This window comes from Mangifera indica, unplaced genomic scaffold (genome assembly GCF_011075055.1).
Source record: "Mangifera indica cultivar Alphonso unplaced genomic scaffold, CATAS_Mindica_2.1 Un_0055, whole genome shotgun sequence".
NCBI classification, from domain to species: Eukaryota; Viridiplantae; Streptophyta; class Magnoliopsida; order Sapindales; family Anacardiaceae; genus Mangifera; species Mangifera indica.
Window position 1 is genome coordinate 18582 of NW_025401147.1, and position 13401 is coordinate 31982.

The 13401-nt window shown below is 31.7% G+C and overlaps 1 protein-coding gene across 1 annotated transcript; it reads left to right on the forward strand.

The window, feature by feature from the left end:
- Positions 1-807: 807 nt before the first annotated feature.
- Positions 808-4604, forward strand: LOC123206996 (beta-glucuronosyltransferase GlcAT14B-like). Its single transcript, XM_044624299.1, has 4 exons — positions 808-1587; positions 1776-1851; positions 1950-2065; positions 3640-4604. Exons 1-4 carry the CDS (start codon positions 993-995, stop codon positions 4152-4154), a joined length of 1302 nt encoding a protein of 433 aa, XP_044480234.1. The 5' UTR covers positions 808-992; the 3' UTR covers positions 4155-4604.
- The last annotated feature ends 8797 nt before the right edge of the window (positions 4605-13401 follow it).

Sequence of the window (13401 nt, forward strand, 5' to 3'; positions counted from 1 at the left end):
ATAATTATAAAAAATTGAGTCATTTCCAGCAAAATTTCATATACGATATATAATTATTTTTAATGTTTGTATTTTAAAAATAAATTTAAACTGAATTGAATCTAAATAATGGTTAACTAACTAAAGTTCGTGATTGGTTTAATTATTTGCAAACAATAATATAAGAGAAAACGATGATAAGTTGCAAAATAAGAACAAAAATAATCATAAAAAAAAATAAATTATTAAAGTAAAAGAAACGAATTGAAAAAAAAAATTATCGATGAGATAAACTTCAATACAATTACATCAATAAGCTTTTATCTTAAATTAAAATAAAAATTCAATTTGAATTTGATTTTTTTTAACATAAAGTAGTTTGATAAGAATCCAACCCCTAAATTGATGGTTAGATAGTCTATAATTATTAGTTATATTTATTCATAAATAAGAATAATCTATATGTAAATTACTATTTTATTAAAAAAAATTATTTTTTTCTCATATGTAATATATAATTTTTACAATAAGATTAATTTTATATATAATTTCTAAAATCATATGATAAAATAAATTTATCAATTAAGATATAATGATATATACAAACTATGGATTATATTCACCAATTTTTTAATTAAAGATATTTTTATTTATTAAATATATTTCCAAGAAATTTGTAATACATAATTAAAAAAAAAACATGTTTCACATGCTTTCTTGTATTTAATTGATTTCAAATAATTGAAATAAAAATGTAATAATTATTTTGACTACTTACAATAATTATTAATTTAAGAGATAATTAATTAGACACTTATCTTGAAAAAACACAAAATAATAATTTTTCAACTTCCGAAAGTGCAGAGGAAGTTTTATTTTCTTTAAATTTCCCCATTGTTCGCGGCGTCACTCTGGTGTTTTTTTCTCCCTTGTTCCACTTTCTTCTTCTCCTTGTTCGCCTACAAAAGCCCCTCAAAACGAATAACTTCAAGCTGACTCTGAGCTGAAACAAGATGAAGAAACTGAAGACTTATTATATGCAAATACGACATCACAATGCCCACCAAACAACAGTCGAAAGAAAATGGATTTTTCCTCTTGCAATCGGCTCAATACTCTCTCTATTCCTCCTCTTTCTCACCACTTTAACTTCACCGGACGGCACGCCGCTTTTGCCGTTTTATCGTTCATTTTCGTTTTCTGGGTCTTCAATTTTTGTTGAATCCAAACTTCAGCCTATTCCTGTTGTTACACTGCCTCCGTCTCCACGTTTTGCTTACATGATCTCCGGATCTGTGGGGGACGGTAACATGACGAAACGTACCCTTTTGGCGCTGTATCATCCTAATAATGTTTATGTTCTTCATTTGGATAGGGAGGCGTCTGATGCCGAGCGTTTAGATCTGAAGAATTTTGTCGATGAGCACCCTTTGTTTGTGCAGTTTCGGAATGTTAAGGTGATTGGTAAGGCCAATCTTGTGACTTATAGAGGGCCTACAATGGTGGCCACTACGTTACATGGGGCTGCAATTTTGTTGAGGGAAGGTGGAGAGTGGGATTGGTTTATTAATCTCAGTGCATCTGATTATCCACTTGTGACTCAGGATGGTTAGTGAAGCTTGGTTTTTTATTTTTCTTTTTTTCAGATTAATGATGTTTTTGAATCTGGGTTTAGTATGGTTTTGATTAAGTTTGGTGGGTTTGATCTAACCTTAATTAGGTTTTGTTTAAATTGTGGGTTTTCAATCTGAGTTTTAATCAATTTTGTCTTGTTTTTGTGGCTTTGTGTTTTCTAGATCTGTTGCATACGTTTTCGTATTTGCCGAGGGATCTGAATTTCATTGATCATACTAGCAATATTGGGTGGAAAGAGTAAGTTTTAATTCACTTTGTTTTTTGTTCATGCTTTTGCTGGTTTTGATTTTAATTTTGGAGCTCACCTGTGAAGTTTGATTGTGGTTGTGTGGTAGGTTCCAGAGGGCGAGACCGGTAATAATAGATCCAGGGTTGTACATGACAAAGAAAGCTGATGTATTTTGGGTTACACAGAAGAGGAGTGTACCATCTGCATTTAAACTCTTTACAGGTGTGCAAATTCTAGCTTTTCTCAGTGTGTGTGTGTGTATATTCTGTTTATGCATAAATACTGCCGTTTATATCTCTTACTTTGACTTATTATCTATTTATATTGTATGTTGTTTGCCAATATAAAGATGAAATTTTGAAAAAAGTTGTAAAGAAACCATATAAATGGTTGAGCTGCTGAGTTGTGCAGGCGTTTTAGTTTACTGTGTCAATAATTATGAAGTTTCTAACAGTGTCAGGGTTCATTGACTGAAGGCTCTAACAGGGCAGAGTAGACTGACTGAGTCATAATATGTAGTTACATTTCTCGTTATTTATTTTGGATGAATCAGTTTTACTTGATTTTGGTAAGATATGATATTTATTTGGAATCTCCGTTGAAATGGGATTTCTTAGAGAAGTTGAGACAGTTGGGGGAACTGAGTCCAAATTTTGATCTAAAAACGGAGGAAAATATGTTGAAGAGCTGCTTAAAATCATACAAGTTTGGGATATTACCTGAATGAGTAGATTCATGTTGTTTTAGCATTAGCTTGAAATGAAAATTATAATGGAGGGTTGGCAGGCTTTGTTTTAAAATATATGTTCCAGTGTTATGCTGGCTGCGATGAGTCTTATTTTCACTTATTTACCAACAGATGCAGAATTCAGGAAACAATGTTTAGTTTTCTTAAAAAATTTGACCAAGGTAAAATTTAGTTGGAAATTCTTGTGATTTCTGACTTCAACATTCTTTCTAATGCTCTGCCTTGTAATCCTAGCAATGGCAAATGACATTTTAGTTGTTTTCATGTTATAATTAGTTGCTCTAGATCTTCTAAGGTTAGAATACCCAGCATCAAGGTCATTATTATACATGTTATCAGCATTCAGCAGAATCATGCACTTTTGTTTAACATTTTACTGCCCCCTTATGTCCTTATAACATATGTAGATATCTTATTAGAGATGATTATTGTTTTTGCACCAATTATATATTAGAATAGAATGGCAGGGAAAGTGATTAATGATTTAGTTGGGCGACAACAATTTTCGAAAACTCATCATCTATTTTGACTGTCCTTTTACCTGAAGTTATTTGGAAGAGGCATGTTGATTGAATTATTATGTGATACTATTAATGTAACCTGCAGTTTAGGATAGGTGCATATCATTGATTTAGTATGGCTTTGCTTGTTCTTTATCAGGATCATAATATTTTCTAAGATCTTTTCTTTTCTCAAGTTGCATTTACTTTGTGAGATGATTTGACCATTTGTTCCTTGGTTGCTGCACAATAGTACATGCTGTTCTCAACTATGATGTGATATTAGATATTTCATCAGTCATTGGTAAATTTCATTTGTTAATTTCAGAATTGTAGTTCCTGATCCTTTATAAGTTTTAATCTTTGTTATTATTAGCCACTACAAGGTTATGTTAAGTGGCTTGTTTTCTTTAAGTAGGGTTTGAGCAAAGCTCATATGTTTGAATGGTGCTCGACAGTAGAGGTCCTTACTATGCCCCCTTTTGCAATTGATATTACTTTTTGTGGGTGGGTTGCTGAAACCAAACATTTACACTTATCTGTCATAGGATCTGCTTGGATGGCACTTTCCCGGCCTTTTATTGACTACTGCATCTGGGGATGGGACAACCTACCACGGACTGTCCTCATGTACTATTCAAATTTCTTGTCTTCCCCAGAAGGTTACTTCCACACCGTCATCTGTAATGCTCAAGAGTTCCGTAACACCACTGTCAATAGTGATCTCCATTTCATTTCATGGGACAATCCTCCTAAGCAGCATCCACACTACCTTCAAGATGCTGACATGAGAAGGATGGTTGACAGCAATGCCCCATTTGCAAGAAAGTTCCCCCGTGACAATCCTGTGCTTGACAAAATTGATGCGGAGCTCTTGTCCCGAGGTCCAGGAATGGCTACTCCTGGTGGTTGGTGCATAGGAACAGGGGAAAATGGGACAGATCCATGTTCTCTTATTGGTAATACCACTAGCCTCAGGCCTGGCCCTGGAGCCAAAAGGCTTGAAACTTTGATAAGCTCCCTGTTGTCAAGTGAGAAATTCCGGCCAAGACAGTGCAAGTAACAAGAACTGAAGTCTACTGTAGGAGGTGCATCCCATTTATTTTGGGTTAGTTTATATCAGAAGACGAAAAAGGATATGACCAAGTAATCAGTTTACCTTCTAGTTGAGAAGATAGAAATTAAGCACGCAGAAACTATATATGATCTCTGGATTGTAGAGTTGGATTCTCTGGTTGGTACAGTCACATGAAAGAGATGGATTTCCAGGAAGATTTCAGCTACGGAGCTGGGAGTACACCTGTAATACTCTGGTATAAATACTGAGCTTGTTATTCTGTCTTAGTATCCCAATTTCTTTGCCCCTTTTCATTTCCCACATGCATTTGCCTTGATCGAACACCAAGCCTGTTCAGGACTTGGATTGATGTCATGGAAGAGTATTTGGCTAAAACTGTGTTACAAAAAGAAAATTCAATGGAAGAATCATATAACAGATGAAAATTCTTAGAAACTTTTGTTACTTGCCTTGTGCATTATTGAGCTGCTTCTATTTGCTCACCTTTCAGTTACTATAATGGTTTGGTGATTCCATTTTCATATCCAATAAAACTATTTGCATTTTTGGATACCGGTGATGATATGTCATAATGTGTTTAAGTGATGTTGAATTAAATATAATATTATATCTAATTATATGTAACACATCGTTATTAATACTATGGATTGCTATAACTAGTGGACTGATGTGTTAGGTAATTTAGTAGCTGGGCTGGATTGATCTGGGCTGAGCTTGTGATCCTATTTGGCATCAGTTTAAATCCAAAAAAAGCCATCAGCATTGTATTCAAATCTCTTCGTTTATGACAACAAACCTCAACTTTGGTTTGAACCTCATTCTTTTTATCTAAATTCAAATTTGAACTTATTTAACATTGTTAATTATAATTAAAACTTACTAATACATAAATAAATGGTTTATTATTAAACTAAAACCAACATATACAACATGGACTTATTACTAATCCTTTGAATCTAGCATCGAGGGGAGTCATCCTTGGATTTTGTTTTATTTCAAACCTTTAGAGAGTTGATTTTGCTAATCTTCAAAGCAAAGTTTAGGTATGGTCTTAACCCATAAAGAGCCGTTTTAAGTTAGTAAATTTACCCTAAAGATAAAAACTAATATATAAATAAATTATTCTTTTGTATGATTAATACAGAAGAATTCATTAACAAATATATTTATTGTAAACAAAAATATAAAATAATATTAACTCTGTTAAACATAAACTTATTTTGAGTGAATCGAAATAAATCATGTATTCTTTTTCTTTACTGGTTATAGTAGTTTGAATATGATTATTACATTATTGTTTTCATATACTCTATAATTCGTTCAATTGTTATATATAACCTCAATTGTCCAAGAATACGAAGAAGTAATTATATAAACCTTGTCTTCTTGAAGCGAGCAAAAGCTGGTTTATACCTTAAGGAATAGCCTGCATGGAGAATCATTTAGCTCAAAAACAAGAGATTCAACAGATTGTTTCCATTACAAAATTAATCAGAAAGTTTGTAATAATCGTTCAGTAATGTCATATTAGTTTGTCTGAGTTAAGAGTTATCGATAAAAAAAATGCAATTAATAAAATACCATGTCCAGCTTATTTTTTGGTAATGTCTAGGATGGCAGAAGCACAATTATCCACTGAATACTTGAAGAGATGATAACATATGGTCAGAAGGAAATTAATAAGACGATTACCTTGTTAATCTCTCTGGAAGCAAATCTGGAAGGTGGGTTTGGGATGATTTTTTTTTTTTTTTTTTGTAACGAAAAACTCTACCAAAGCTGAACCATCCAAGTAAATCAAGAATTTGATCTTAAAATACTCTTGTTTTGCCACTGAAACAAACCCTTAGGGCTGAAGAAATATTGACAAACATGGAAGACATGTGAGGCTTCAGCCCTAATCCATAATACATAAACCATAAATATGTGTGTACACACACACACACACACACAGAGGGAGCCTTAGATTCCTTGTAATCGATATAGAAAGAAGTGATGACTTGTGGTTGATGTATGCATGGCAGGAATAAGCCAAGAAGCTTTCCGAACTGCTCTAATCTAAGCTCTCTTGCCAAAATCCAAGCCCTCACACCTTCCTTTTCGCTCCCTTATCTATGCAATTTAATGCATACAAAAAATTGTCGCTAACATTATAACAGGGAGGTGGCATTGTGGGGAGGAGCTAGCTAGCTAATTATCACCAATAATTAATGTTAATTTATAATTATGCAACATATCCCAGAGCCTTATATACGTAATCTACGATGATTTTTTATGCCCTTTTTATATACAAATTGTCAACTATCTAAAGATCTGGAGCAGCCCAGAGAGATCTCCTTTGACCATAATGGGTCCATCAAATATTCTACTCTAATAATTTGGCTTACTAAGAAAATATTGTCAACTTTGAACAAATAACTCCTAAATTTAAAAGCTTATAAACTCTTTTAAAATGCATATACATATCTAACAATTCTCTGATGCAGGATTTATACTGCAAACTTTTATGATTGAAGAGCATAAAATTGAATGGAAAATAGGATTTAGCAGCATGGGATGTGCAATCATGCGATGACATGAAAGATAATAAATTAATAGTGGCATTAAGAGGAGAGGAGTGAAACAAAATCTGGGGGAGTTTAAAGAATAAAGTCCTCTAATGATACTGAATTTAACTAATTAATTAATGTTTAACCCATGGGAAATTAAATCTATTGTCTAATCCACCATTGAAAGATACAAGACGTGCATGAAAAAAGATATGCCTTGCTTCTTTTTCTTCTTATAAGGGCTTCATTGTTAATGCTTTTAATCCATGATTGGTTGCTCTCAGTGATGCGAACAAAACAATAGCCCCAAGAATTACACACTTGCAGACGATAACTTTTCCATAAAAAAAGAGAGAGCACAAATTCCAAGCATACCTCAATCACATCCTAACTAAAGATTGTTTGGTCTAAACTGTATTACATTAACATATATGAGATATTGTTATCTAATCACTGGTTGGGAATTCCATTTTCTAGTGAGAGGATAAGAGGTGCAAGGAACAATGCTCTATGGGTGTCTATTTACCGCTCTTTATCATATATAAGATAAAATATTATTCATTGTTTGTTCTTACCTATAGTTTAAGTTTCTCTCATAAAGAATCGTTTTGTAATATATTTATTATGATAAGAGTGTTGAGTAAAACAATATTAACTCCGTTAACATAGTCTAACAGCATTATAGGAGAATTCTTTACCTTCTCTTTGCCAATTTGTTGATTTTTATATGTAAAATACAGGGCTAAACTTTCTAATATTTTGTAGCGGGAAATTTTTCAGTTGACATAACTTAAGACGGTGTGAAGTAAATTTATATTTAAAATAGGCCAAAGGACTGTTTCCCACCCAAGGTATGTTTTATCTGCAAATTCCCATCCATTAATTTTGAAAAACTCATTTACCTACCCATGGGCTGTTAAAAAAAAAAAGTCAGGTTGACGGATTCAAGGGCAAAATCATCATTTTATCTGTAATATTAAAAATAAACTTAAATTTAATTTTTTTTTTACCCCCAAACCCTAACAACTAACAATTTTCCTTCAACCCAAGTTTTTAAAAATAACATTTTCTCCCCTAAGGTTTTCAAACTTTTGGATTGAATTTTTCGGCAACGACCGACGATCTCCAGGCGATGTCTCTTCCTCCTTGGTGTCTTCTCTTTCCAACCGTACAACGTCTTCCCCTCCTAGGCGTCATCGTCGACGAAGACGTGTCATCTTCCTCGACGATAACATCATATAACGTCGAAAGTGTACAACTAGAAGGAGGGGTCATCGGAGAGGGAGAGTAGGTGCTTGGAGATTATCGGTCATTGCCAAAAAAATTGGATCTAAAGTTTGAAAATCCTAGGAGAAAAAATACAGTTTTTGAAAACTTGGGTTGAGAGAAAAGTGTTAGTTTTTAGGGTTTAGGAGAAAATGATATAACTAATAGACTCAGTTAAGTTTAACGGTCCATAAATGGATAAATGAGATTTTTAAAGTTAACAAGAGAACTTCGAGAATTCAATATAGTTTGGGTGGAAAATAGTCCTTTGGCCTTTAAAATAAAATAAATTTAAGGGGTTTTATACCATTAAACAATATTATTATGCCACACTTTAATGAATATATAAAGATAATTGAAATTTACCATTGATGGTGACAATATATTGGAGTTTGTCAACAAAAGCAGCTAGATGGTGGCCGCTCCAACACAAGACCCTTTCCAATAATAATCTTTGAAATTCTCTTATCTCATACCATGATGTCACATGCATGATGAAAGTAAGAAACCTCAGTTATTATTTTTTTATTTGTATAGTTGGTAGTAAAAGTAAAATCTTTACTGCAAAATCAATGTATAATTCTAATTAATCATTGAATGGTCGTATATGGACGTGAAACCGACAATAATAGAGTTGGGTCTTCTTCATCCAACTAGATCCAGCTCTAGCCTTACTTTAATGAAATTCTAGCACCACAAGTTGTTTATGGACAAGAAACCAACCATGGCTCTTGTTAATGTTAGATTTTATTGAACGTAAACAGGATAAAATAACATAATAACATTTATTATGTCTACCTCAATCATAACCTTTAAATATAATGAATTTATTTTTAATAATTATTTAAATTCATTTATAAATTAATATTAAATTATTTGATTTTATTAAAAAAATAATAATTAATGCTAACGTAGATAAAAAAATTTCTAAACATTAAAACACATAAAAATAAACATATGAGTCACCATGGATTTATTCATGAGCCTCAAACTTATGATATATATGGGAAGATGAACAAGAAGAAATGGAGTAAAACTATTGAAGGAAATTAAAGAACCATATTTGCATGCGTACCTCAAAATCTTAACTACAAATGCTCGTTAATATGCACTGCGTTAAGATGTGTAGAAGTGTGAGAAAATAGCAAGAAGTGGAAGAGTATCTTATCGGAGGATGGTGGCACTTGCGGCTGATTTTTAACACACATGAAGCAGGTGCCACCACTCCTGCGACAAGAAGCCCTCAGCTCCTTTTATTCTCTTTCTTCTTGCTTTCGCCAATCTCCATGCAAGGCTAGCTCTTACTGCTTCATCGTACAATTTTATTCCCTCTCTCTCTCTCTCGGCTGCCTTCATTTTTAGCCCTTCAATGATATGTAAAGAAGCTATTGCCATTGGGCATACATAAAGGCCGACTTATTTTCGTTCAAAATATCTTTTTATCTCAAGTTTTTTTTTTTTTTGTTAATTTTAAAAATTTTAAATACTTATTTATAAATAATTAAAATTAACAATGTTCAGATAAAATCGTTATTTTAGCAATAATATTAAAAATAAACTAAAATTTAATTTTTTTCTTTTCTTAACCCTTAAAAATTAAATTTTTTTTTAACCCAAGTTTTAAAAAATAACATTTTTCTCCTAAGATTTAGTTTTTAGATCTTTGGTATCAAATTCGACTCCATCACTAACGACGAGTATCTTTCGATGCCTCTTTTCCCTTCTACGGTCAAGCTTCTGTAGTTTGGAAGCTTGGATAATATCGATTGATATCGAAAATAACTTCTAATTTCATTAGGAAGATGAAGTTATTCGTTTTCCCTAACGAAATATTATCTCCTATTAAGTTTAGAATTGTTAGCCAAAAGGGGAGATGGTGAGAGAGTGACCGTCAAAGGAAAAGAAAGGAGATGTTATTGGAGAAGTGCTAGAGATGGCTCGGAGTTTAGAAACTAAACCCTAAGGGGGAAAATGTTATTTTTTAAAATTTGGTTTATAGGAGAAATTATTAATTTTTAAGATTTAAGAAAAAAAAAACAATAAAATTTTAAAGAAATTTTTAAAATTAAGAGACGAGAACAAGATAAAAGAATACTTTGTGTGGAAAATAGTCCTTTGGCCATATATGAATGCCAAACTCGAGGACCAAGTGGAAAGTGGGTGCAAAAAATCTAAGCAAATAATAGGCCATCTCTCTCTCTTAATAATAATATTAATAAGTTAACAACCCAATTAAAAATTAATTGTCTTGTCATTATTCAGTCAACTTCACAATATTTTTGGCCTTTTATCTTCATCATCCATTTCATTATGCTTGTCCAGTCATTTCATCTGTTAGTGCTATTAATTTAATTAAGGGCATCTTGGTTTCTTTTCATTGTACTGCATAATGGGTTGTTAATACAACTGGTCCCCTTAATTAAATGATTGACTCTGAAACTAAATGGATGAATTGATACCAATTAATTAAATTAATTTCTTTTCATTTTTCCAATTATAGGCTCCTCAAATTGGAGACTGCACAGATAGTTTTCAATAATATGCAACTCTTCAGGTCACGGGATGCAACCCACCATAGCCTCGCTCATCTCGTCTTGTCATCATCATTCTCCGATCCTTTGGATTCCGATGATGACCTTTGTTTTTTACCGCAAGACAGGGAGATTCGTGCTTGTTTGTCTCCAAGTGATCTGTTAAAGAACGGAGAGAGAAATACTGGCTTTTCGGAAAATTGGAGAAAACAAGAATATGCATGTAGAAAAAAATTACAAATGAATATAAAAATTAACCTTAATTTCTGCGATAGCACTACAAATTTGAACATGTTTGTTCAAATTCAATGCTGACTAGAGCACATTTTGGGCTTTCGCTTTCAACTGAGAAGCAAGTCGAATGCCAGTCAGTTCACTGAACAGGAGATCCAAACGGGCACATTTATCTTGTTCAACTTTATGCTAAAGTAGAATTTGACAATTCCTAATCATAAGAACGTACATCTTGAGACTTGAGGTGAAAGGGTGTTGCATTATTATTCAGATTCTTCAAGTTCTCCTAATCAACCAAAAAGAAGTCCTCCTCTCATTAGCCTATTCTTGCTCATGCTTGCAGGTCATCTTTCATTTTCCTTCTCTCCTTTCTTCTTCCAAATGTATTCTTTTTAAGCACTCATGATCAAAACAAGAAAAGAGAAGTTCCAAAAGAAGTCATTTGAGTGGTAAAAGAAAAAATTTCTTATATAAAAAAATATAAGTTTAAATCCCTATTAAAGATATATCAAAATTAAATTATTGACTTATTTATCTAATGGTTGAGGGATTAATTATCAATTGTTTTTATATATAAAATTATAGAGTAAAAATTTTAAGGGTGTAATTACAAAATTTAAAATTTTTAAAAGTTCATTGATAATTTACTTGAGTTGAGCTATGAGCTCATTAAGACAATTAACATACGCTTAAATTTAATTCAACAATAATCAAATCAAACTCAACTCAATATGAGTTAATATGTAAATTATTCACAAATAACGTGACTCGATTATTGTTACACCTTTACTAATATATATAAATAAATTGATGTCATATGATTATATCATCAAATTATTTAATATTATAAATTATTCTAATATATAATGACCCGTTATTTCCCCTCCTTTTTATTTAATAATTAATTTTGTCGGTAAGACTAAAGCATTGATTGGTAATAAAAAGATTATAATCTTACCCCTTTTGAAATGACAAAATAATGCGAAGCGGCCTGGTGTACCCCCATCATTGAACAAAAAAAATTATCATTGAAATTATGTATAAAATATATATATATATATATATATAAAGAAATATCTTCATATAATTAAATATTATTTTATTTTTAATTTAAAATTATATAATTATATTTTAATATGTTATTATTTTGTACATATAATATTATTTAAAAAATAAAGATGACTTAAGAGAAATAAGTTACATATTCATGTTAATTAATAATAAAATTATACATATCTATATTAAATATATAAATAGATTTATATTTGATATGTATCATTATTTGATTAAGTGATTTTGAATTAAAAATAAAATAATAAATAATCATATAATAACATCTATATATAAATATATATCTATTTATATACTTAAAATAAATATTCATAATATTGTTCATTCTTTAATTAGTTTGCTTGCCTGCAAGCTTTAAACGAGACTTACTTAGTCAATACTCTTAAGAATATATAGGCTAATCGCCAACGAAAACACAGCTAAGATGAGGGTCTTTATCTATAAAACTGTATGCCACAACCGTCAGTCATTCAATTTCTTCAGACGTCTGAAAAATGAAGAAATAAACTGCAAAACAATCGAAAGTCTAATAGCTTTATAAAAAATAGTAAAGCTGAAACTGAAACTGCAAGAGAAATTGTTGCAAAAATACCTTTATAGAGACAAATCTTTTTCTTCATCAACCCTCAACCGGCTCCCTCTTCTCCATTGCTTCCCCCTTCTTTACATGATATTAAGATAAATCTTTTGGCCATGAACAAAAGTTGCTGAGATTACTATCGCAGGGAGGCGTCACAACAGCAAGCTAAATCAATTGCCATAACTCATGAATAAACTAAGCTAAGCTAGCTTGCTAGTGCCGTCTCTCCTGCGACAGTAGCCTCAGAAACTTCTGCCTGAACTTGTGTATTGCTTTGCATACATTTGATGCCTATTTATAGAGGGTCGTCTCATATTATGTACGAAAAATTACAACCAGGGAATGAGTGAGAAATTAGTAAGTCTTTAAATACGTACGAGGGAAAGTCCTTGAGGTTCGAATAGTTGGTCAGCCAGAGATATTAAATTGAAACGTATTGGTAACTTTGTTATACTTTGAGGGGTTCCAAATGACTGCTTCTTTCTAGATGGCATACCTTGCAAATTAATGCCATAACGACCTGGATACACCGTCCATTCTTGATTTTGTTTTGGAGACAATTCAATGACCCAATTTTCAAATTTTGGGAAGAAAAGAGAAACGTAATTAATGGCCGGATGGTTGCTAAAATTTGAATCCTAAACAGGACTATTGGTAGATTGGAGTTTAGATGAGTTAAGTTTAAGATCAATTTAAACTTAGATTAAATCTAATAAGTTTAACGTAAATTTAAACTCATTTAAGTTAATGTATAATATCATTAAAATATTATTAATGAGATAAACAATATTACTATTCAGAGAACTGATTGAACAACTAATCATATAACGATATATTATTTATGTACTAAATATATATATATATATAAAATATTTTTCTAAACGGTATGACTGCCAGGAAGAACAATGTTGTTGAAAAGGAGTATGAATATTCTGCTTGGCAGGTGGGAAAGAGAGAGAAAAAGAGGCTCCAATATGAAAGGAAAGGTTAGTCCCAGGTCT

Excerpts from the sequence above, each read along its gene's own strand:
- LOC123206996 (XM_044624299.1), top strand. The coding sequence starts at position 993 with ATGAAGAAACTGAAGACTTATTATATGCAAATACGACATCACAATGCC. Across the intron at positions 1,588-1,775 it reads TCCACTTGTGACTCAGGATG|ATCTGTTGCATACGTTTTCG; the intron begins GTTAGTGAAGCT and ends TGTGTTTTCTAG. Across the intron at positions 2,066-3,639 it reads TGCATTTAAACTCTTTACAG|GATCTGCTTGGATGGCACTT; the intron begins GTGTGCAAATTC and ends TATCTGTCATAG.